Source organism: Phycodurus eques, chromosome 18, assembly GCF_024500275.1.
Source record: "Phycodurus eques isolate BA_2022a chromosome 18, UOR_Pequ_1.1, whole genome shotgun sequence".
Classification (NCBI taxonomy): Eukaryota; Metazoa; Chordata; class Actinopteri; order Syngnathiformes; family Syngnathidae; genus Phycodurus; species Phycodurus eques.
Genome location: NC_084542.1, coordinates 162281 through 188337, shown reverse-complemented (window position 1 = coordinate 188337; position 26057 = coordinate 162281). Strand labels below are relative to the sequence as shown.

The window sequence follows — 26057 nt, the reverse complement described above, 5'->3', positions numbered from 1 at the left end:
TATAGCTTGTTAACATGGAAGCGTCCAGCACTCTATTTTTTAGCAGAGGCTTAATGGCAGCTACTTTAAGAGCTTTAGGAAACTTGCCTGACTGAAGTGAGCAATTGATTATTTGCTGCAAATCAGCTAGCACAGACTTCGCAATAGCTTTGAAAAAGTCATAAGGTATTGAGTAAAGCTAGCCCGTTGATGGTTTCAGCTGCTGAACGGTTTTCTCTACAGTTTTTAGGTCAATGGTATCAAATTCTGACATGGTAATAGTTTGGCTGGGTGCTAATATTTAACCTGATGGATTGTATTTTTTCACTAAAATAAGGAAATTCATTGCATTTATCTGTTGTTAGGTGTTCTGGAGCTATCTGATTCGGGAGGGTTGTGAGCTTGTTAACCACAGCAAACAGAGTGTGAGTATTGTTAAAGTTCTTACTGATGATTTCAGAAAAGTGTTGTTCTCTAGCCCTGACTAAGTCTTGGTTAAAGACTTTGTAGAGGTCATAGTCAATTTGGAGTTTAGTTTTTCTTCACTTACGTTCTGCTTTTCTACACTTTGATTTAGAGGTCTTTTCCATCATTGTGCTTCTCCACGGTGTTCTAGGGCACCTAAAGATTCCTAAGTTTTAATAGGAGCAACAGCATTCATGACATTTGAGATTTTACAGATGAAATTATCCAAAACTGTCAACTGTCTCAGCATTCACAGTTTGTGGCACAGCAATGGTCTCCATAAACTTAGTGGCAGTGCTCTCATTTATGTACCTTTTCTCAATAGACAGAGGTTGTCTGAACTTTTGGAAGAATCTGTAATTCAAAGAATACACAAAATGGTCAGAAATAGCCATATCCTTAATGTCAATTGATAGAATTTCCACATCCTTAGAGATGACCAGGTCTAAGATGTTACCTTGAGTGTGGGTTGGACTCTTATGACAAAATAGTTTTAGTCAGTACAAATAACTGACAGCAGTTCTGAAAAGTCCTCCATAAATTTTCTTGGAGGCCTACAAATTATTAAAACAATAACCTTTCGGTCAACTTTAACTAAAAAAACAGAGATATTCAAACGAGCTCAAATCACCTAGTATAATTTCTTTACACTGAAATAATTACTTAAAAATAACAGCAAGACCACCGCCTTTTTTCCCTATTTGACACTTGTTCATAAAATTAAAATTTGCTGGTGTTACCTTACTTAAAATGGTATTACAACTACTTTCTGTTAGCCACGATTCATTTAGTAGCAAAACGTCCAGATCAGAGGTTGTAATGATGTCATTAATCAACATTGATTTATTACCCAGTGACCTGATATTGAAAAGAGCTAGGCTTGCAGAGATAACTGGAGACAATGGTTTGATAGATTCACATTTTATCCTCACTAAGTTTCTAGTTCTACTTTTTTTGTGCCATATTTCTTTTACCAGCTTTCTGTCCCTTGTAATTACAGAAATAAAAAATGCCTGCTCTCCATAGGGGTCTGACTTATTCTGGAAAAGACACTGCAGATAGTCAGATTCACAGAAACTTGTTGCAGACAAACATTTTGTTCACAGTAAAATATTTACCAAATATCATACTTCTTGAGTCACTGTCAATCTTTACTTCATACAAAACTATGGTATACCATGGTCATGTTGTACCTCCTAATAACATTGTGCAACCAAAGTGCTGGTGCCACCAGTTGGTCGCACCAGTGCTACTAGTGCAAAAGCTAGTGTAGATCCCTGACATGACCACAAAGTTGATCATGAAACTGCTGCCTTGGGTGTCCTGGTGCCAAGTGCTCATGGGGACACCCCACTACCCGACCCTGGATATGTCAAAGAAAAATGGATGGATGGAAGTAATTTTGCATGCTATTTCAAAAATGCGGATGCAGGTCACCGGGGCCCCCCTCTGGAGCCAGGCCTGGAGGTGGGGCTCGATGGCGAGCGCCTGGTGGCTCGGCCTGCACCCATGGGGCACGGCCGGGCACTGCCCGAAGATGCAAAGTGTGGGTCCCCCTTCACATGGGCTCACCTCGTGTGGGAGGGGCCAAGAGGGTCGAGTGCGTAGCTGGGCGGTAGATGAAGGCGGGGACAATGGCAAGCCGATCTCCAGCTACAGAAGCTGGCTCGAGGGACATGGAATGTCACCTCTCTGGCAGGGAAAGAGCCTGAGATGGTGTGTGAGGTCGAGAAATTCCGGCTAGACATAGTTGGGCTCGCCTCGACACACGGGTTGGGCTCTGGTACCAGTCCTCTTGAGAGGGGTTGGACTCTCTTCCACTATGGAGTTGTCCATGGTGAGAGGCACCGAGCTGATGTGGTCATACTGATTGCCGCCCGGCATAGTGCCTGTGCGTTGGGGATGTCTTCTGACTGTTGTTTGTGCCTTTGCACCAAACAGCAGCTCAGAGTACCCATCCTTCTTGGAGTCCTTGGAGCAGGTGCTGGAGTGTGCTCCTGCTGGGGACTCCATCATTCTGCTGGGAGTCTTCAATGCTCACGTGGGCAATGACAGTTTAGACCTGGAAGGGCATGACTGTGAAGAATGGCCTTCCCCGATCAGACCCTGAGCAGTGTTCTGTTATTGGACTTTTTTGCTCATCATGGCTTGTCCATCACAAATACCATGTTCAAATATAAGGGTGACCATACATGCACCTGGCACCAGGACACCCTCGGCCGCAGTTCGAAGATTGAGATTGTGGTCATGTCATCAGACTTGCGGCCACGTCTTGGACACTTGGGTGAACACAGGGTGAGAGCTGTCAACTGATCACCACCTGGTGGTGTGTTGGCTCCGATGGTGGGGGAAGATCCCAGTACAACCTGGCAGACCCAAACGTATTGTGAGGGTCTGCTGGGAACGTCTGGCAGAGTCCCCTGTCAGAAAGAAGTTTCAATTCCCACCTCTGGCAGAACTTCGAACACATCCCGAGAAAGGCTGCTAACATTGAGTCCGCATAGACCATGTGTCACGCCTCCATTGTTGATGCGGCCGACCGGAGCTGTGGCTGTAAGGTGGTCGGTGCCTGTTGTGGCGGAAATCACCAAACCCGTTGGTGGACACCAGCAGTGAGGGATTGCGTTAAGCTGAAGAAGGAGTCTTTTTGCCCAGTGTGACTCCAGAGGCAGCTGATGGGTATCGGCTACCCAAGCGGAATGCAGCTTTAGTGGTCGCTGAGGCAAAAACTCAGGTGTGGGAGGAGTACAGTCCAACATCCAGCATCTCAGGAGGGGGAAGAAGTGCATCGTAAACACTGTGTATAGTTGGGAATGGGGGCTACTGCCCTCAACTCGGGACGTTGTGAGTTGGTGGGCTGAATACTATGAAGACCTCCTCAATTCCACAGAGACACTTTCCTATGAGGAAGCAGAGTCTGGGGACTCTAAGGGGGGGTTCTCCCATCTCTGGGGTTGATGTCACTAAAGTTGTTAAAAATCTCCTCGGTGCCAGGGCCCCACGGGTGAATGAGATTCCCTCGGAGTTTCTAAAGGCTCTGGATGTTGTGGGGCTGTCTTGGCCGGCACGCCTCTGCAATATTGCATCGACATCGGGGACAGTGCCTTTGAATTGGCAGACCAGGATGGTGGTCCCCCTTTTTAAGAAGGGGGACCGGAGGGTGTGTTCCAGGATCAGACTCATCAGCCTCCCTGGTAAGGTGTATTCGGAGGTTCTGGAAGTCGAAACTCAGATTCAGGAGGAGCTGTGAGGAGCAGTGTGGTTAATGTCTTAGCCATGGAACAGTGAACCAGCTCTACGGCCTCAGCAGGATCCTCAGGCGTGCATGAGAGTTTGCCTCATTGACGACTAGTGTACCCAGCCTCTCGCCTGAAAATAGCTAGGATAGGCTCCAGCACACCCGCGACCCTTGTGAGAATAAGTGGTACAGAAATGGATGGATGGACTTGAAGGCGTTTGACCATGTCCTTCGGGGAGTATTGTGGGGGATTCTCCGGGAGTATCGAGTACTAGAACCCTTGAAAGGGCTCTTCAGTCCCTATACGACATGTGCCAGAGTCTGGTTCGCATTGCCGGATTCATTTCCAGTGAGTGTTGGATGGCACCAAGGCTGCCCTTTGTCACTGATTCTGAGACTTTCTAGGCGCAGCCGAGGTGTTGAGGGGGTCCGGGTTTGTGGCCTCAGCATTGCGTCTATGCTTTTTGTAGAGGATGTGGTTGTGATGGCTTCATCAGTCTGGGATATTCAACTCTTGCCAGAGCGGTTTGCAGCCAAGCGGCTGGGATTATAATCAGCACCTCCAAATCTGAGGTTATGGCCCTCAGTCGGAAAAGGGTTGCGTGCCCTCTCGGGTCAAGGACGAAATCCTGCCCCAATTGGAGGAGCTCAACTATCTTGGGGTCTTGTTCATGAGTGAGGGAAGAATGGCGCGGGAGATCAACAGACAGATCGCTGCAGCATCTGCAGTGATGTGGACTCTGTATAGGTCTGTCCTGTTGAAGGAGGAACTGGGCCGAAAAGGCAAAGCTCTTGATTTACCTGTCGGTCTACATTCGTACCCTTACCTATGGTCGCGAGCTGTGGGTCGTGACCGAAAGAAGATTGCGAATACAAGCGGCCGAAATTAGCTTCCTTCGCAGGGTGTCCGGGCTCTCACTTGGAGATAAGGTGTGAAGCTCGGTCATCCGGGAGGGGCTCAGACTCAAGCTGCTGCTCCTCTGCAATAAGAGGAGCCATATGAGGTGGCTCAGGCATCTGATTAGGATGCCCCCTGTAAAAATCCCTGGTGAGGTGTTCCGGAAACTTTCCATCGGGAAGAGGAGACTACGTCTCCTGGCTGGCCTGGGAGCGCCTCAGTATCCCTCCAGAAGAGCTAGACAAAGTGGCTGGAGAGAGGGAAAGCTGGGCTTCCCTGATTAACTGGCAGCCTCTGCGAGCCCACTCCGGATAAACGGAAGAAAATGGATGGATGGATTTAAAAAATGTTGAACTGGATATCAAATAAAATGTTTCTTTGAACCGACAAGGATTGTAATTAATCGAAACTCAGCGTGACCACAGGCAAAAAAGGCAGTGCACTAGTATGAATTGTTGCTGTGAGATGCTTTTTAGGGTTTTCCCCTGTACTTACTCAGTTGACATCCTGGCCACAGATTCCAGGGAACTGCAGCCAGCTGCTGTAAGGTTGTCTCTGTATCACTCCATCTTGATAGCTTCCAGCCACTCTTGCACTGAGTGAAAAGCACTGAAGTTAGGTGTGCCCTGATTTAACAGTTGACTAATTGTTCTGTGTGAAAATAAATTTCGTTGCAGTATAACAGCAAAATATGTTATTTTTCAAATTAAAAAAAGTGGCTGGATTTTCTGCAGAGCTGCAAAAATTCTCCATTACACAACACATAGTATTGATAAACCCAGCTTTAGCACCAGCAGAAACGGAACTCCACCAATTCACTGATAACAGCCTCCACCATGAAGCTGAAAAAGCTGTTTTTCAAGACTCTCAGGCTAAGGTACTATTATAAATATATACAGGGTGTAAACCCCGACGAACATGAATGAAGCAAACTCTCGCTGCGAATAGAAGGACTTACAGTTCAAAAACAGCAACTCCAAGTCCGGGCTGTAGTATGTGTTGAGCTCTGTGATGTCGGTATACCATTTTTCATTGATATAGAAGCACCTTTTGTTTTCCTCGATAGGTCCATGACACTGTGTTCTGTGTAGCATTACGGCGCCATTGGGGATGCGTTCACAAAGCCATGTCTCCGTGAAGCACAGGGTGGCGAAACGTCCAAAGTTTTTACTGGTCTTCGTCCATTTTGTTGGGTAGAGAGCGCAGATTTGAGTGGGGACTTGATGGGAGCGGCATTTGGAATCCTCACTGTCGGAGCTTGACCTGCAAGCTGGCACGCTTCCCTCTGTGGTGTTGCCTTCACCTTCTCCATACGCCACAGACTATAGCCGTTCCGCCGGTGAGTAACTCCGAGAAAAAACTGAGCGGATTTGTGAAAGTTGGTGAAAGAAAGTCCGGATGTCATGAACGGAACAGAGGATAGGACCCACAAATGCACGACTTCAAAACAAATGGACAGTTTCCAAAAAGAGAGGTTTAATATACGGGCATAGGTCGGTACACAGGCGGGCAATCCAAGAAAGGCATCAGTATACAAAAACATGAGGCAAAGAGGAGAGGTCGATAATCGGAACAGGTGAAGTCTTACTGTGAGTCTGTGACGTGGAAACAAGGAATGCTGGAACGCGACGACAAGGTACAACAAACTGGCGACGAGAGGGAATGAGACACGGGGTTAATTACAAGGGGTAATTCGGGTGAACGAGGCACAGGTGGTGAAGATGCTCACAGGAGCAGGTGTGTGTGAAACAGGGGAAGACAAAAACCGGAACACACACCCATGACACCGGAGTGGACTCCCAAATGTTTCACAAATCTTCCCTTGGGTAAGTAAGTTGCATAATGTCTCCAAAGACAAATGAAAAACACAAAAACAACCAAGACGACCACTCGGTTTGGCAACAACTAATACATCACATTCAAGTCCCCACATTCAGTTCGAGGCCCTATACTTTCCTCTTTTCTTTCTGCCTAAGAACCTGCTTTCCACCTCTCCATATTCGACCCACAGTAGCTGAATTTCCACTCCAGCCTTTAACAGCACCGGTGGCGGACTTTGTTAACCTGGGCCACGACAGATCCGGTATGGAATTATTTGAATCAACACTCATATTTGTTTGCCAAAGTTTATATAGTGTTTTCAACTTTATTTATAGAACACTTATAGAGCACAAAAATAACCCCAGCTGAAACAAAAAGCTATACATATATTTAAAAAAAGAACATACAGTTAAATGTAATAATAATACTAATAATAATTAAAAAAACAAAAATAATAATAATAATAATAATTAATGATTGGCTGACTGGTTAGCACATCTGCCTCACAGTTCTGAGGACCGGGGTTACAATCCTGGGCCCGCCTGTGTGGAGTTTTCATGTTCTCCCCGTGCCTGCGTGAGTGTTCTCCGGGTACCCCGGTTTCCTCCCACATCCCAAAAACATGCATGGTAGGTTAATTGAAGACTCTAAATTGCCCGTTGCTGTCAATGTGAGTGTGAATGGTTGTTTGTTTCTATGTGCCCTGCGATTGGCTGGCCACCAGTTCAGGGTGCCCGCAGCTGGGATAGGCTCCAGCACGCCCGCGACCCTAGTGAGGAGAAGCGGCTCAGAAAATGGATGGATGGATAGTTTAATAATCTCACTAGGCGTATTTAGTTATCATGGCGTAAAAGGCTGCTCAATGGCGAGCGCCTGGTGGCCAGGCCTGCCTCCGCCTTCAGCAAGACGGGTCCTGACTGTTGTTTGTGCCTATGCTCAACCGGTATATACTGTCTCTTCTTCACCACGACAGACCGATACAAAGTCTGCATCACTGCAGACTCAGCACCGAGCCACCTGTTGATCTGCCGCTCCATTCTTTCCTCACTTGTGAACAAGACCTCCAGATACTTAAACTCCTCCACTTGGGGCACCATCTCTTCCTCTTACTCCTCCACTTGGGGCACCATCTCTTCATCTCTTCCGGTCCTCAGAACTGTGAGGCTGACGCTCTAACCAGTCGGCCACTGTGCCGCCGTTTTTTGGACATACATGGCAAATAAAGATGATTCTGATTCTGATATGTTTCTCCAAAACCTGTATGTACCTTTCAGCATTAATGGTGCCTTCACAGATGTGTAAGTTACCCATGCTATTGGTACTAACACAGCCCCATCCCATCACAGATGGTAGGGTTAGGACTTTTGAACTTTGCGTCCATAACAGTCCTGATGGTTCTTTTCCTCTTTGGCCCGGAGGACACGACGTCCAAAAACAATTTGAAATGTGGACTCGTCGGACCACAGAACACTTTTCCTCTTTGTATCAGCCCACCTTAGATTAGCTCGGGCCCAGAGAAGCCGGCAGCGTTTCAAATACAAATTATTGTATTCTATTTTTATTTATGTTTAACACAACGTCCCAACTTCATTGGAATTGAGGTTGTACATAGGTATAGGGGAAAATGGAAAAAAAAAAAAAAACTTTCATATTTTATAAATGTATGCCGCCATCTAAAGGTTATGAAAAAGCTGTACACTTTAATTCCAATATGCAACTGCCACCTAGAGGTTATGAGAAAGGTGTGCACTTTCATTCTAATATGTCCCCGCCACCTAGAGTTTATGAAAAAGGTGTAGCCTACACTTTCATTCCAATATGACGGGTCTACGTATGACAGTATATATGTACAGTTTTGTTCATAAGTTTACATACCCTGGCAGAATTTGTGAAATATTGTTTTTTTAAATATGACTGAAGACTGAACAACAACTATCATTAATTTCTTGCCAGAATTACTGCTGAAACGATGCAAAGTTCCCCATTGTCAGAGTAGTAAAGGTTATCTGAACCAGTCGCCAGCCAATCGCAGGGCACTTAAAGACAAACAACCATTCGCACTCACATTCACACCTACGGGCAATTTAGAGTCTTCAATCAACCTACCACGCATGTTTTTGGGATGTGGGAGGAAACCGGAGTGCCCCAAGAAAACCCACCCAGGCACGGGGAGAACATGCAAACTCCACGCAGGCGGGGACGGGATTTGATCAATCTTTGCAGTTTGGCGGTGTAGCCCCCCAAAACACACACACACACAAACACACACACATCCTCGTAGTAGCAAGACAATCATACGTGATGTCACTCGGGGAAACTTTGGGTTTTATTCCCGGGACAAAAGTAGCAGCAATGATAATGATGTGTGTCCAGCTCCTTCCCTCAGGTAGGCGCTACCGATCAATGCAAGCTAGAAGTAGCAGACATTCCAACAGCTTCTTCCCTCTTGCAATCAACTTCTTAAACAGCTAACCTACAATTCCATTGCAACATGCTCCCAATTTTTTTGTCTTGAGTTTGTTGTCACATTTCTGTTGGGCCAATTATACATACTCGTATACTCATTGTAGTAGTCTCGCCACGCTGCACTATTTGCATATCTGTTGTTGACCAATACTGGCCACTCATGCCAGAGTAGCATCTGCCCCACTTGCACACTGACAAAATCAACATTGTCCCAGATTAGCGCGCTACTAGTCACTCTAAACTGCATACACACCTTGAAGTCTTGGCGCCCTTTGCACAATGGTTATTGCACCGGACTATTGCTATATTAGCCATTCAAACTGCTCTAAGTGCTAGAGGACACTGCATCTTTTTGCACAATTGTCAAAAAAATAAAAAATAAAATTGTACCAGCATTACCAGATAACTAGCAACCCTTTATTGCTCAGTGACTGTTTTTCTCAATGTCTTTATGTCTCAAAAGTGTTCTCTGTCAATTGTTGTCGCACTAGAGCGGCTCCAACTACCGGAGACAAATTCCTTGTGTGTTTTTTTTTGGACATACTTGGAAAATAAAGATGATTCTGATTCTGAAAAAGAAAGTTGTGGGTGACTTGCGGCAGGAGGAGTTTGCCGGTTTACCGGACTTTACAAGGTAGCTGCGTGCTAGCTAGCTTGCTCACCAGTAGTCCATATTAGTTGACGGCTCACACTTGTCATTTAAAAGTAGTGCGCCAGCGGCAATATCGGTACATGGTGGCCAGTCCACTGGCCAGACACAACAGCGTACTAGCGTCTGTGACGCGCATACGTGGTGAGCATGTACGCGACGGCGTTGTTGATAATAACGTGTCCTATCTGGAAGAAGCAGTCAATTATGTTGCAGCAGTCAGCCAATCATGTTTCAGCGGGTCACTTTTAATGAAAATAGGATTCATAACAATGAATAAGACGGTGTCACAGCACTCTCTCTGTTGCTCTCTCTCTCGCTCTCAGTGAGCATGCAGAGAGTGACTTTCAACTGAGAAAACATGCACTCTCACAAGTGCGACAAGATGACATTTTTAATCACAAAAGCTAAAGAAAAGGTCGCATGTGCGACCAAATTGGTCGCAGTCTTGACCCCTGTCTTTCAGGGCTGTGCCTGGCTTGGACCCGTGGGTGCCGTTCCAGCCACCAGGCCTGGCTCCAAAGGGGGGGCCCAGTGAACCGCATCCAGGTGAGGGAAAATGTTTTCTAAAGCTTGTGTTCTTCATAATTTTTTTTTTTCCCAATATGATCCCTCAAGAGGAAATTCAACTCACACCGGTGTATATTTTGTGTTACACACCACATGGAGAACCAGCTCACATACATGCAGGCATGCAAGGAGATTCAGAGTGAAAGAGACGTGCAAACAGTGCTGCACCTCTTGAAGTGGTGTTGGGGGGAGGAGACAGTACCTTGTGCAAGGCCAATAGCCAACAACTAGTTGACATTTTTACATATTTATCTGCAGGAGGAATCAAACCTGTGCTCTGGCACTCAAACCCCAAGTCCCCACAGATGAGCTGTCGCAAATTTAATAGCTGACGTTTGTGTCCACTTATGAATTAGCATTTTGGTTATTCTTTCTTATAGAAAACTACACATGTACTTCAGTTCATCATATAGAGTCTGTGTTCGTAGACAGTATTCGAAGAGCTGGAGTAAAAGCAAGTCAAGCATATACAGGTACCTGCCTCAGTGATTTTACTGCCATCCATACTCTGAGACCAGCATTAAGTGGTGTTCTGGACGACACTCTTGCCTGAATACACTTAACTGATAAGAATATCTCCTCTAAAGTAACAGTTAATTTATTGACAAGGAAAAGACAATTTACTGTGTGTATGCCATGTTATCTTCATTTTAGATGTCAAAAGGGTATTGTGGGTCCCGGCGCCTTCTTTTCATTGGGAAGTGGGTCCAAGTCGTCCTTTGAGTATTTTCGACTGCCGACACCCCTGATCTTGAGATACAGTACAGTATTGATCTAAGGGATCAATACTAATCCATTCAATAAATCAGGTTTAAAACACAAATGCTCATTAAACCCTGCAATACATTTAAATTTGTGAGACTATTGTGAGATTCTGTGGAACGGTGAGCGGCTGGTTAGCACATCTGCCTCACAGTTCTGAAGACCCGTGTTCAAGTCCAGCCTCGGCTGTGTGGAGTTTGCATGTTCTCCCCGTGCCGGGGTGGGTTTTCTCCAGGTAATCTAGTTTCCTCCCAGATTCCCAAAAAACATGCATGGTAAGTTAGTTGAAGACTCTGTTTTTGCCCATGAGTGTGAATCGTTGTTTGTTTATATGTACGTTGCGACTGGCTGGCGACCAGTTCAGGGTGTACCCTGCCTCTCAGCTGGGATAGGCTCCAGCATGTCCGTGACCCTAGTGAGGTTAAGCGGTACAGGAAATGGATGGATGTGAGAGTCATAAAGCCTTGCTCCCATTTTACGCTTTCATTTGTGGGACTGTAAAACCATTCATAAAGACTTGCTACCATTTTAAAGTCCTGCTATCGACTATAAAGCTGTCCAACAGACTCGATTGGTTTCCCAAAAAGTCAACAAAAAAGGAAGAAATGTTCAGAAATTTTATCTTTAGTTCGTATTTCCTCACCTTGTAGATGTTCCAACTGGTGTTTTCAGTGTGTTTGGGTTCCGAATCATCTTGTCAAGAATGCTGACTATCTGATCAAATTTGGGACGTTCTCCTCTGTCTTTCTTCCAACAATCCAACATAAGCTGATGCAGGCCTGGGGCACAGTCCATTGGCGCTGGAAGACGGTAGCTCTCCTCTAGAGCTTTCATGACCTGGAGAGTGAAAACCAGTTTGAGTAACAACCTTCTGTTACGCAGCCTTTTCAACCAATGTTAAGCCAGAGTCACACTTTCAGCTATGACTGACTGTATTTTACTTATTTTTTATTTAAAACTTTGTCAAGGTAAGGCAATAAGTACATATTTTAATTTGCAATGCCAGCCAGGCAGCTGACAGCAAACTACGTAAAAGCAAACACAAACACATGGACAACAAACTCTACAGTTTGATATAGTTAAATAATTACATTCAATTATAGTACATGGTGAATTAAAGGCCCAAAACAAGTTCAAAACAGGTGCAGCGATCATGTACAGTATCCCTCACAAACTATTAAACAATGATATTGAGATAATTGATGTGTGTTTCATGAGTTGTTGCAGAGTGTTCCAGTTGTTTGGAGCAGACAAAACATAAAACTAAAAGAACCCTGGAGGGATCAACAGCACTGTACTGACGTCTGTGGAAATGTAAACATTTGTGGCTGAACATTTAGTCTAAAAATCACACAATGGCATAATTTTCCTTGAGCTGATATTGGGCTTTTAACAAGCAATGGCCGCATTACTAGGATGTGGCACAAAGAGTTTGTACAAGCAAGAAGGAACATCAGCCTACACGTAAACCAACCATGGTCCGCAGGAAGGCGAAACAGCAAAATTTTACCAAGTGAGTATTGTGCTGTATTTAAATTTTATATTAGACCTTTCAGCAGCCAACGCTCAACCCAATCCATTTTTGTGTTAGACATTCAAACTCAATTTAGCATTACTCTCAGTGTACCAAAAGAAAGCATGCTTTAGTCTTGCTGCTCTGCAAGACGACAACAAACCAATTTGATTGCATGAATTTAGAGGGAAAACATTCAGAAATAGCTTAATCACACAAACTGACAAAAACATACATGCCATAAATGAGCAATGGTTCTCAAGACTAAATGCTCCATATGCAGTTTTATCACTTATCATTTTCATAACAAATTTTAACATTTTCATCCATCCATTTTCCTCCGCTTATCTGAGGTCGGGTCGCAGGGCCAGTAGCTTTAGCAGGGACGCCCAGACTTTCCTCTCCTTAGCCACTTCATCCATCTCTTCCGGGGGGATCCTGAGGCTTTCCCAGGCCAGCCAGGAGACATAGTCTGTCCAGCGTGTCTTGGGTCGTCCCCGGGGTCTCCTCCTGGTGGGACGTGCTCGGAACACCTCACCAGGGAGGCGTCCGGGAGCTATCCTAATCAGAAGCCCGATCCACCTAATATGGCTCCTCTCAATCTGGAGGACCAGCTCTACTCTGAGCCCCTCCCGATGACCGAGCTTCTCACCCTATCTCTAAGGGAAGCCCGGACACCCTGTGGAGGAAAGTCATTTCGGCCACTTTCATCCGTGTATCCGTATGCCTTGGTCTTTCGGTCACGACCCATAGCTCGTGAAAATAGGTGAGGGTAGGAACGTAGATCGACCGGTAAATTGAGAGCTTTGCCTTTCGGCTTAGCTCCTTCTTCACCACAACGGACCGATACAAAGTCTGCTGTCATGGTCTGTGTTTTGGTTTGGGTTGTGTTTTGTTTTGTTCCATGTTTTCCTGTGTTCCATGTTTGTCGTGTGCTCATTTGGTTGTTGTGTCCACCGGTTCTCGTCAACCTTCTGCCTTGTCCACCAATCAGCTCTCTCCAGCCACTCGTGTCTTGTCCAGGTGTTCCTCGTTGTCTTGTGAATCTGTTTGTATTTAGTTCACTGGTTTCTTTCATGCGGCACGGTGGTTTTAGGTTAATTCAAGTGTTTCTTTGTTACTTTGGTTTTCTGTTGGGGGACTTTGTTTAGTTTGCTTTATCCATTTTCCTTGTTTCCCTTTCTTTTGGAAATTAAACATAATTTTTTTGAGACTGCTGCACTCCTCCCTTGCCTCCCTGCTTCCCTGCACTTGGGTCCTCCACGTTTTTGTCTTGCCTTCCTCGCCTTCGACAACCCTAATCATGACAGAATGAACCGACAAAAACAGGACCCAGCGGGAAGAATACGGCATCACCTTGCACGCCACCAGTCTGCCTCCCAGCGCCTTCAGCCTGCCAACCATAACTACCCTCCTCCAGTAAGCCCTACCGTTCCATCTTCTCTATCCTTTTCACCTGTGTCCCCCACTTTTCTGAGTTATTCACCATGCCCTACCATTTTACCTCCACATGTTTTTTTAGATTCAGATTTTTCCGATTTTGAAGATGGCCCCTTCCTGCTCCTCGGCAGCTGGGGTAGGCTCCCGTTCCTGCTCCTCGGCAGCTGCGGCAGGCTCCCATTCCTGCTCCCCGGCACCTCCGGCAGGCTACCGTTCCGGCCCCTCGGCAGCTGCAGCAGGCTCCTGTTCCGGCTCCTCGGCAGCTGCGCCAGGGTCCCGTCCCGGCTCCTCGGCAGCTGCGCCAGGGTCCCGTCCCGGCTCCTCGGCAGCTGCGCCAGGGTCCCGTTCCGGCTCCTCGGCAGCTGCGCCAGGGTCCCGTTCCGGCTCCTCGGCAGCTGCGCCAGGGTCCCGTTCCGGCTCCTCGGCAGCTGCGCCAGGGTCCCGTTCCCGCTCCTCGGCAGCTGCGCCAGGTTCCCGTTCCGGCTCCTCGGCAGCTGCGCCAGGGTCCCGTTCCGGCTCCTCGGCAGATGTACCAGGCTTCCTTCCCGGCTCCGGTGGCGCTCGTCCAGCGGCCGCCTCCCGACCCCGCTCCGGCGGTGCTCGTCCAGCGGCCGCCACCAGACCCTATTGCCTGGCCCCTGCATTACCATTGGGTTCGGCACTATGGCCGTCCGCCTGAATGGCCCGGTAAAGACCCTGGTGCTTGGCATCCTGGACGATCTCCTGAACTGCTCAGCCAAGCACCTCACCTTGGGTGGTCTGGACGGCCACCAGACTGACCTGAGGGGTGGTATCCATGTTCCTTGTTTGCCTTTCTTTTGGAAATTAAATTTAATTTTTTTGAGACTCCAGCACTCCTGCCTTGCCTCCCTGCTTTCCTGCATTTGGGTCCTCCACGTTTTTGCCTTGCATTCCTCGCCTACGACAACCCTAATTGTGACATCTGCATCATTGCAGACGCTGCAATGATCACCCTGTCGATCTCCCATTCCATTCTTCCCTCACTTCTGAACAAGACCCCAAGATACTTGAACTCCTCCACCTGGGGCAGGATCTCATTCCCGACATTCTCATTTTCCGACTGAGTACCATGGTCTCAGATTTGGAGGTGCTGATTTTCATCCCAGCCGCTTCACACTAAGCTGTGAACTGCTCCAGTGAGAGTTGGAGATCATGGCTTGATGAAGCTCCTCCCACGCCCGAGTTTTGGCCTCAGCGACCACCGAAGCTGCATTCTGCTTGGCTAACCAGTACCCATCAGCTTTTTCAGGAGCCCCACAGGCCAAAAAGGCCCGATAGGACTCCTTCAGCTTGATGGCATCCCTCACCACTGGTGTCCACCAACGGGTGCGTGGGTTGCCACCACGACAGGCACAGACCACCTCACCTTACGGCCACAGCTCCCGTCGGCCGCCTCAGCAATGGAGGCGCGGAACATGGTCCACTCGGAGTCAATGCCCCCCGCCTCCACCGGGACGTGGGTGAAGTTCTGCCAGATGTAGGAGTTGAAAAGCATTTTAACATTTTAGCTCATTCCCTGCCAATGCCGTCCAAAGACGTCATTCAGAATCCATCTATTCCCTGCCAATGCCGTCTAAAGACGTCAATGGCGTTTTTTAATGGGGATGGGTGGGGGAGGTTCTTGTGGAGTTTGTGAGACCGTCAAGTCTCTGGAAAACTGCAATAAGGAATGGCACCCTTTAGAGGGCAACAATGCCTTGAGGTGAACGGCGGGTGCAAGGGACAATATATTGTGCAAACATAATGGCGGAAAAGAGAGAAGACAAAATACATTTTTAAAAAATCTTTAAAAAAAAAAAAAAGCTTTCGGTATTAGAAATTTGTTGCACCAAGCCAAGAAAAATATTCCTGCAACCAACAGGAATGATGCCTTAGATCGTGCGGGGGAATAAAGGATGACGCTCCAAGCCGATCGCCCAAAATGCTGACCTATACACATGGCGAGATGTTCTCGGCCATTTGCCAGCTGATCGTCTGCCGACCAGGATTTGAGTAAATGGGATCTGGAATCGTGATGAGTGAACTCCCTCTGGATTGCCTGGAAGCAGCCGAGCTTCATTCCGAGATCCTCCGTATTGATAATGGAGACGAAGGTAACTCGTTTGCAGCTCACGTTACCTACATTTAGCGAGCAAACACGCTCCTTCAATTCTTGTTACATAAAAACATAATTTAGTCCAATTAGTTCACATTGCGGCACGGTGGACGACTGGTTAGAGTGTCAGCCTCACAGTTCTGACGACCAGGGTTCAATCCCCGGCCCCGCCTGTGTGGAGTTTGCATGTTCTCCCCGTGCCTGCTTGGGTTTTCTTCGAACACTCCGGTTTCCTCCCACATCCCAAAAACATGCATTCATTGGAGACTCTAAATTGCCCGTAGTGCATGACTGTGAGTGCGAATTGTTGTTTGTTTCTATGTGCCCTGCGATTGGCTGGCAACCAGTTCAGGGTGTACCCCGCCTCCTGCCCGATGACAGCTGGGATAGGCTCCAGCACGCCCGCGACCCGAGTGAGGAGAAGCGGCTCAGAAAATGGATGGATGGATGGATGGATGGATAGTTCACATTACAATGTAACATCTGTTGCCAGTACTGATTAGAATTTCCCATTTCATCCATCTTGCAGGAATTCAACACCCGGGAGTCGAGCGTCTTTTAGGATTGCGACGAACAAAAGTAGTGGGGTTTTTTTACCCTCGCAAAACACGTCATCAATAAAAAGTATTCTCTAGTAATCGTATGTATTTCTTAAAACGTATAGGGTTTGCATCCAGTAGATTTTCGACTCCCATTCCAGTACGCAGTGCAGACAAAAAAAGGTATTTGAAAGCTTTTTTTTTTCTCCATGTCCCACGACAGCAATTTCAACTATGTATTTTTATAGTAATAATTATATTTCTAAACGGCACAGGTTGTGCTTCGAGCAGAAGTAGGGACTGGTTTCAAGGAGAATGACAACCACACAAGATCCCATTCACTGTCACCAAAGAATAAAATCCAAATCCATATGTGGATAAAACTTTGCTAGATTTTATGCGCAAGGTAATAAAAACCTGGACTATTGAGCAAACAGTAGAGAATTTGGAGGGAAAAAGTGTGGGAGCCCCATTTGTTCATGCATTTTTGTCTAATGTAAATTCTGTACATAGTTATACTTGTAGATAAATTATTTTTCTGTCAAAAGTAATTTCTCAGTGTTGTTTTATGTTCAGATGTTTGAGATTTTCACCAAAGATAAAAAAATATTGGTGTCAAAGTCGTTGTTCTGCTTGATGTGTCTGGTTTCACAAAAAGGCTGTTTTCAGGTTTTTTCTCCAGATACAGATTTGGCTAAAAGTAGCCTATAGTTGACTGCTGATTACGAAGGAACGGTAAAAGCTAGAAGCTAGAGACAATGAGACATCTTTCTGATGAAGAAGAAAGTCTGATCTTTCTTTTGGCGGTTTTGGTGTTTCCATCGTTATAGTACACAATATTCTGTGGGGCTTGGAAAATCAGTGAAATTGCTCGAAAATGCCTGGCAGTCTAGTGGTTCCCTGCTCAGGAAACGGCTGGCAGTGAATGAGTTAATGAATGAATTTAATGCTTTATAAACTGAATTTATCTAAATTTTTAAAAAATGGCACACCCCTTTATTAATTAGTTACAATAATAATAGTCAAATATAACAATATATATATCCATCCATCCATCCATCCATTTTCTGAGCCGCTTCTCCTCACTACTAGGGTCGCGGGCGTGCTGCAGCCTATCCCAGCTATCATTGGGCAGGAGGCGGGGTACACCCTGAACTGGTTGCCAGCCTATTGCAGGGCACATACAAACAAACAACCATTCAAACTCACAGCCACACCTACGGGCAATTTAGAGTCTCCAATTAATGCATGTTTTTTGGATCTGGGAGGAAACCGGAGTGCCCGGAGAAAACCCACATTTTTGGGTCCTGTCCTCCGTTCCGTTCATGACAGAACAAACTGGTCATAACATGGACCCAGCAGACTCAGACCCGGTGCGCAAAGCCCTTCAAGCGCAGGGACAACGCCTCTCGAAGCAGAATGAACATCTTGCTTCCCTCCACCTTCATCTAGAGGGACTGTCAGAGCATCAGGACAATATGATGAGACAGGTGGCCTCACAGTTTGAAGTTCTTATGAAAATGATTCAGAAGAAGGAACCAGTTGGCACAGGACCCAATACCGCCATGTGAAGCAGTTACCATGCAGCCACCTGCCACCTCCGCTGCTGTCTGCCCACAGCTCTCTCGACCGGAGAGGTTCTCTGGAGATTCTGGGAATATTAAGCCGTTCATCACTCAGTGCGAACTCCAATTTGAGCTGCAGGCAACTGCCTTCGCCACTGAGCGGGCAAAGATCGCTTTCGTCATTTCCCACCTGACTGGTCGCGCGGAGGCATGGGCTACTGCTGAATGGAGCCGCAATTCCGCCGCGTCTCATTCTGGGGCTTCTTTCAAAAAGACGATGGAGCAAATTTTCCAGTGTTCCACCCCAGATTGTGAGGCAGCTCGCTCCCTTTTCACCTTACAACAAGGCAAGCGCAGTTTTTCAGATTACACGATTGAGTTTCGCATTCTAGCAGCTGAGAGTCAGTGGAATAACAGGGCACTGCTCGATGCATTTTTCCAAGGACTATCCCCCGCCGTCAAGGATCGTTTGGTCCCACTAGACCTGCCGACCGACTTGGACACTCATCACTCTCACCGTAAAAATCGACAAAAGGCTTTTGGATCACGAGCTGGACTGGTATGGTGGAGGGCTGCGTCACCGCGCACTTGGAGGACGAGCCTCGCTGACCAGCCAAACCAAGGCAGATCCCCTGTTTCCGGTCTCAATCCACTGTTCTAGCATCACCACAGAAGAACCCATGCAACTGGGCAGGTTCCATCTCTCCCCTGAGGAACGTCAACGCCGGCTGAGGGAAAGGTGGTGCTTCTACTGCAGGCAATTGGGTCATTCCGTGAGCAACTGTCACGTCAATGTTGCCGGTGCCAGAAGAAAGGGTCCGGGAGAGGTGAGTCTGAATTTCATTAAGGAAGATCCTGCCCGGGTTCTTCCTAAAGTGACACGATGCTCTCCTGATCAAGAAATTCATACACCTGTATTAATTGACTCTGGTTCTGACGCAAACTTACTCAACTCCCTCTTCGTTAGGGGAGGTGACCTCAGTATTGCGTCTCTGCTTTTTGCAGATAATGCGGTTTTGATGGCTTCATCAGGCCATGACCTTCAACTCTTGCTAGAGCAGTACGCAGCGGAGTGTGAAGTGTTTGGGACGAAAAGCAGCACCTCCAAATCTGAAGCCAGGGTCCTCGGTCCTCAGTCAGAAAAGGGTGGGTCAAGAAAGAGAACCTGCCCCAAGTGAAGGAGTTCAAATATCTTCACAAGTGAGGGAAGGTGAAGGTGAAGATCAGTGCAGCATCCGCAGTGATGCAGACACTACATCGGTCTGTCGAGGTAAAGAAGCAGCTGAGCCGAAAGGCGAAGCTCTCGATTTACCGGTCGGTCTACTTTCCTACCCCTTACCTATGGTCAAGAGCTTGTGGGTGGTGACCGAAAGAACAAGATAGCGAATACAAGCGACCAAAATGAGTTTGATCTGCAGGGTGTCCGAGCTCTCCCTTAGCAATAGGGTGAGAAGCACAGTCATCTGTTGAGCTCCTGGTCCTCTGCATCGAGTGGAGCCAGATGAGGTGACTCAGGAATATGGTTAGGATGTCCCCAGGATGTCTCCTTGCTGAGGTGTTCCGGTCACGTCCCACTGGGAGGAGGCCCCGAGGACGACCCAGGACACGCTGGAGAGACTGTCTCCCGGCTGGCCTGGGAATGCCTGAGGTTCCCCCTGGAAGAGGTGGACGAAGTGACTGGGGAAAGGGAAGTCTGGGCTTCCCTGCTTAAGCTGCTGCCCCAGCATCCCTACCCCGGATAGGCGGAAGAAAATGGGTGGATGGAATAGTCAATCTTCAATCATCAAGTGACTTATAAGAGACACTCAAGATACCCAACGATTTGACTCTTCTTGTCAACAGTTAAAAAGTAAATTTACATAATATGTCCCCATTAATCAATTTGGATCTTGAGATAGCTACTCACATCTTGATTGGACATGTCCCAGTATGGCCTTTGTCCAAAGGACATGACCTCCCAAATGACAATGCCATAACTCCACACATCGCTTGCAAAGGTGAATTTACGGAACTGGATGGCTTCAGGAGCTGTCCACCGGACTGATATTTTCCCACCCTGTTCAGAAAAATATAGGTGAGTGATAGTTTTCCAACAATAAATTGTACATGCCGGCGATTCCATAAAACCACACCAAAAAGTAGGGCTGCACGATGTTACAAATGTTTTTTGATTTTCTTTAATCCTGCACGGTTACAGTTGGGTTTGTTGTTGTTGTTGCTGTTGGAGTTAGGGTTAGGTTGTTGTTTTTCTATCACTATAAGATTGGTATTTTAAAGTGTTTTTTTTTTTTTTTATCTCTACTCGGTCTGTTAAAGCGCTTTGTAAACGTGTTTTAAAGGTACTATGTAAATACATGTATTCTTATTATTGCAATGTTAAAAAAAACAGTACATTAACATGAAAACCAGCATAGATTTCTCTTTTTCCCGCTTCAGAAAAACTATGCTCAGCAGATTACAAAAGTATTTGTATGAAGTCTACCTGTATTCAATTTAACACTGTATTATTGAGCAATAGTCATAGCCATGAAGTTAAAATAGTTTATTTTCATGCCCATTTCCATATCTGTTGTTGACCAATGCTGGCCACTCATGCCAGAGTAGCATCTGCCCTATTTGCACACTGACTGAGGAGTATCTGCAACATTTACACAATCAACATTGTCCCAGATTATCGCACTACTAGTCACTTTAAACTCCATACACTCCTTAAAGTCTCGACGCCCTTTGCACAATGGCCATTGCACCGGACTATTGCTATATTAGTAATTCACACTGCTTTACGTGCTAGAGGACTCTGCATCTTTTTGCACAATTGTCCAAAAAAAAAAAAAAACAATTGTACCGGCATTACCAGATAACTTGCAACCCTTTATTGCTCAGTGACTTTTTTTCTCAAATGTCTTTGTCTCAAAAGTGTTCTCTGTCAATTGACTGTCTCTTGTCGTACTAGAGCGGCCCCAATTACTGGAGACAAATTCCTTGTGTGTTTTTTGGACATGCTTGGCAAATAAAGATGATTCTGATTTATACCGTAGTCATTAGCGCATTACTAACACTATTAATTTGTTTTTAACCAATCTGTTATTTTACACCTATGTTTTTACATATGCGTTAGTATTTTAATATTTAAGTGGATAAGTTTAAGCAAAACACATTGTTGTGTCCACCTGAGGTTTGTCCCTTCAATAATGCTGTGGCTCTCCTCCCTCCCCCCAAGTGTAATCTGTTGCGACATGCATTTGTTCATCATATTCTGAAGAGAGATACGGCAAATGCAGGCATGTAATAGTTTCCCCATGTCCTCATTAACAGTTATCATACAAAAAAAAGTTTATAACACTTTGGGCTGCTCCTTGTGTGTTTTTTGGTTGGTTATAATTTACAGAGGTAAGAAGTAAGGAGTATTTTTGTGGCAACTTTTACTCCTTACTGTTTAAACACAAATATCTGTACTTTCTACTCCTTACATTTTAAAAATGAGCTTGTTACTTTTAAAGTTCTAAAGTTCCTTCTAAAGTTAGTGTGGAAGTGACGTAAAAAGCACAATGCCGAAAAACCGGAAGTAAGGGAGTCAACCGCATTGATCATAGGCATTATAGATACTTTGAGCAGTGTTCCTACATCGACGCTAAGCTAGTGGCAGAAAAGTATTGGCACATTCCATGTTTGTGGACGGCACGGTCGGAAACCAAAATAATGAGGATGCATATAGTTGCACACACGTCATACAATCACAACAAGGGAACTCGAACTCGAGCTGAACTGGGAATAACCTTTCATAGGTAAGAATATTTGTTCACTCGTTTTTTCAAAAGTGCTGCAATGCTTTGGGTGAACCACGTTAAATTTTTATAACGCTAGCTTGTTGAAGTCTAACTCGCTGGCAGTAAATTATGTCACGTTCAAGCCTTAACATAGAATATTAGCAACACATTTGCCCACTGCCAAAACAAAACCGTAAAAATCCCAAACTGAAAATAGACATAATTTGAAATTTTTTATTTGTATTTATGTGGCACATTATATAACTTCATTTTAATAGTACAAATACATGCTTGTCTTTTTATTTAAGCCTACCTGTTTTTATTTGTATGTTTTGGCCATTGCTACCTCCAGAGAATACATGCCAATAATCTGCAAAGATACAAAAATCTCAATATACACTGAACAAAAATATAAACACAACACTTTTGTTTTTGCTCCCATTTTTCATGAGCTGGACTCAAAGATCTAAAAGTTTTTCTAAATACACAAAAGGCCATTTCCCTCAACTATTGTTCACAAATCTGTCTAAATCTGTGTGAGTGTCATGGGCGTGTGTTCCGGTTTTTGTCTTTCCCTCTTTCTCACACACACCTGCTCCTGAGAGCATCTTCACCACATGTGCCTCGTTCACCCTAATTACCCCACGCATTTAACCTCGTGTCTCATTCTTTCTGGTCGCCAGTTCGTTGTACCTTGTCGCCGCGTTCCAGCATTCCTTGTTTCCACGTCAAAGACTCACAGTAAGACTAGACCCTGTTCCGATTATCGACCTCGCCTTTTTGCCTCATGTTTTTGGATACTGTTGCCTTTTTTGGATTTCCTGCCTGTGTACCGACCTCTGCCCGTATATTACAAGAAAATCCTCTTTGGCACGCTGTCCTACGGCGTTAACAACACGCGAAAGAGGAGCAAATGGGACAGCGTGCGTGCGGCTGTCATTGCTGTGCGGTCAGACATTAAGGTGGATATGAAGCGGAGGACGGCTGCCCATCGCCAAAGTGTGGCCAAAACAGGTGAGGAACCGGGGGGGAGGGCCTCACCCCGTTTGAGGATAGAGTCGCTGCGATCATGGGTGACACTGCTGTCTCAGGGGTGCTGGGAGCACGTGTGTCTGACTCTTATCACCCCACAAGGTTAATACCATGTATTTTTATAACTCATAACAAATGTGTTCATACAGTAACCTACACTCAGCCCTGTGAAATAAAGGTTCATGCGTAAATGTTGTAGGTATGGTATTTGTAATAAATCTTTTGAATTCAAATAGAAGCACATCAGCATATCAAAGAGGATATCAAAGACTTGGACTCCTTTTTGATTACTAAATTTATTATTTTAATATACAGGAGACTGAAAAAAAATCATGTTTTTTTAGGAGAAGAGGGGTACATTTTGTTATTTTAACACATTTTAGTCCTATACAACCGATGTACATGTTCAAATTAAGTAAATTCAAAGGACTCTTTTTTTCAGTGCAGTCGCACCCACGCGCTACATGCTCGGGGGGATTTGTCCACCGCCCCCTGCGTCTCCGCCGGCATCCTCAGGCTCTCTGACGCAATTATGCTTCAACCGGCTGCTGCTGCACCCGTGCAGACTGATAAAAAGAGTCCTTTGATTTTACTTAATTTGAAAATGTACATCGGTTGCACATGATTAAAATGTGTTCAAATGACATAATTTACCCCTCTTCTCCTAAAAAAAAGATGTAATTTTAACACATTTTAGTCATGTGCAACCAATGTACATGTTCAAATTAAGTTAATTCAAATGACTCTTTTTTTCAGTGCATGTGCTGGAGTCACAAGAAACGATTGTGAGGGCAACGGGCAGCATAAATGATCACCTTGATCAATTAATAGGTGTCCTCACAAATATCAGTGATTCATTAAATACACTGGTTAACAAGTGAATTCTGAGTCTTTTACATTGTTGAAATCAAATGTTGTCGGGCATTCGTTGTTCAATGCTAATTGTTCATGTGTCTCTGATGTGCAGATAGATGATAACCGTTTCCCAGCATCACCTCTAAGTGTCGCCAAAGCACCAACAGCTGTAGAAACGTACGTACGCCAGCCATGAAGTTGACATGCGGCACCGCATATTTCCATGGTCATTTCACTCTTGACACATCTGAACTTTGCCGTGAAAAAGAACGTACACTACGTTTTTGTGCGTACGCACCTTTTTATACATGAGGCCCCTGCTCACAAAAAACAAAAGTGTTACGTTTATATTTTTGTTCAGTGTATGTATTTTATTATTGGTTTGAAAAATATGCATTTACTCTTTACTTTTTTACATAAGTACATTTCTAAGTGTGTACTTTTGTCCTTTTACTTGAGTAAGGGAGTGGCTTCAGTACTTTCACTTTTACCAAAGTTGTTTTTTGGACAAGTATTAATTTTCCTTAATCACTGCCACCACTCTCAGTTAACATGGCTAGTTGGATTCTAAGTCTGTCAATGACAGTGAATTTTAGGTACTGAATACCAATACTTTTGACCACCAACATTGCGCACATGTACATTGCGATGACAATGCTCAAACGATATACAGTGGGGCAAAAAAGTATTCAGTAGTCAGTTCTCCCACTTAAAAAGAAGAGAGAGGCCTATAATTTTCATCATAGGTATACCTCACATATGAGAGAGAAAATGAGAAAAGAAAAATCCAGAAAATCACATTTTCTGATTTTTCAAGAATTTAATTGCAAATGATGGTGGTCGCCTACAAACAAGCAAGATTTCTGGCTCTCACAGACCCGTAACCTCTTCTTTAAGAGGCTCCTCTGTCATCCACTCATTACCTGTATTAATGGCACCTGTTTGTACTAGTTATCAGTATAAAAGACACGTGTCCACAACCTCAAACAGTCACACTCCAAACTCTATTATGGCCAAGACCAAAGATCTGTCAAAGGACACCAGAAACAAAATTGTAGACCTGCACCAGGCTGGGAAGACTGAATCTGCCATAGGTAAGCAGCTTGGTGTGAAGAAATCAACTGTGGGAGCAATTATTAGAAAATGGAAGACACACAAGACCACTGATAATCTCCCTCGATCTGGGGCTCCACGCAAGATCTCACCCCGTGGGGTCAAAATGATCACAAGAACGGTGAGCAAAAATCCCAAAACCATACGGGGGGACCTAGTGAATGACCTGTAGAGAGCTGGGACCAAAGTAAAAAAGGCTACCATCAGTAACACACTATGCCGCCAGAGACTGAACTCGTGCAGTGCCAGACGTGTCACCCTGCTTAGGAGTCGTTGACCGCTCTCATTGCCAACAAAGGGTCTATAACACAGTATTGAGATGAATTTTTGTTATTGACCAAACACCATAATTTGCTCATACATTCTTTTCAAAAAATCAGACAGTGATTTTCTGGATTTTTTTTTTTTTTTTCTCATTTTGTCTCTCATGGGTGAGGTATACCAATGATGAAAATTACAGGCCTCTCTCATCTTTTTAAGTGGGAAAACTTACACAATTGGTGCCTGACTAAATACTTTTTTGCCCCAATGTATTGTGCAGCCCTACCAAAAAAGCCCCCAAGTTGGGTGTTCATCGGCATCTAAGCTGGTATCGAACGGCGGACCTTATTTGCAATGCTAACCACTCTGTCAGTATGCTGCATCAACATCCAACCAAAGAAAATAATACATTATTTTGGGTAAAAAACGCAATGTATTTGTGATGCCCAGGAGTGAAGAAAAGTTTTTTTATATACTTTAATTGACTCACGGTTGTTGAGTAGACAGCTTCAGGATCATCATTTATTATCCTGGACAGGCCAAAGTCAGACACTTTACATACAAGATTGCTGTTCACAAGGATGTTTCGAGCAGCCAGATCTCGATGGACGTATCCAGTATCAGCGAGATATCTCATTCCTGCTGCTATGTTCCGCAGCATCCCAACCAACTGAATGGCTGTGAACTGACCACCATGTGTCTGTGTAAAGAAAAATAAGCCAGAAAGCAATCTTTACTCCTTCTTGGGCTTTTTAGATTTTCATGATACTCACTCTTAGGAAGGCATCTAATGAGTCATTCTCCATGAACTCCATAACAATCATCACTGGTTTTCCTGGAAACAAAAGGACTGATTACTGTCGCTGTTTATAGCCTGTATATTCTAAAATTAAAACTGATATTTCTTTGTTCACAAAAAAAAAAGTTCACAAAATGCACCACAGAAAATAAATTGCAAAATTAATTTTACAAAATGTTGTGTTAAACACGTTAATCGTCAAATTTTAA

General features: G+C 45.1%; 1 protein-coding gene across 6 annotated transcripts in view; it reads right to left on the bottom strand.

The window, feature by feature from the left end:
* Nucleotides 1-26057, bottom strand: part of epha7 (eph receptor A7) — a 118684-nt gene that overhangs the window by 29056 nt on the left and 63571 nt on the right. For 3 of the 6 annotated variants that reach the window (XM_061703902.1, XM_061703898.1, XM_061703904.1), the window contains 4 exons: nucleotides 25823-25884; nucleotides 25540-25749; nucleotides 19928-20077; nucleotides 11492-11685 (listed from right to left, as the gene is read on the bottom strand). In XM_061703902.1, coding sequence (XP_061559886.1) covers nucleotides 11492-11685; nucleotides 19928-20077; nucleotides 25540-25749; nucleotides 25823-25884 — 616 coding nt within the window. Of the gene's footprint in view, nucleotides 1-756; nucleotides 799-5075; nucleotides 5176-11491; nucleotides 11686-19927; nucleotides 20078-25539; nucleotides 25750-25822; nucleotides 25885-26057 lie in introns of all 6 variants that reach the window. The other 3 variants (XM_061703901.1, XM_061703899.1, XM_061703903.1) reach the window with 3 other exon arrangements.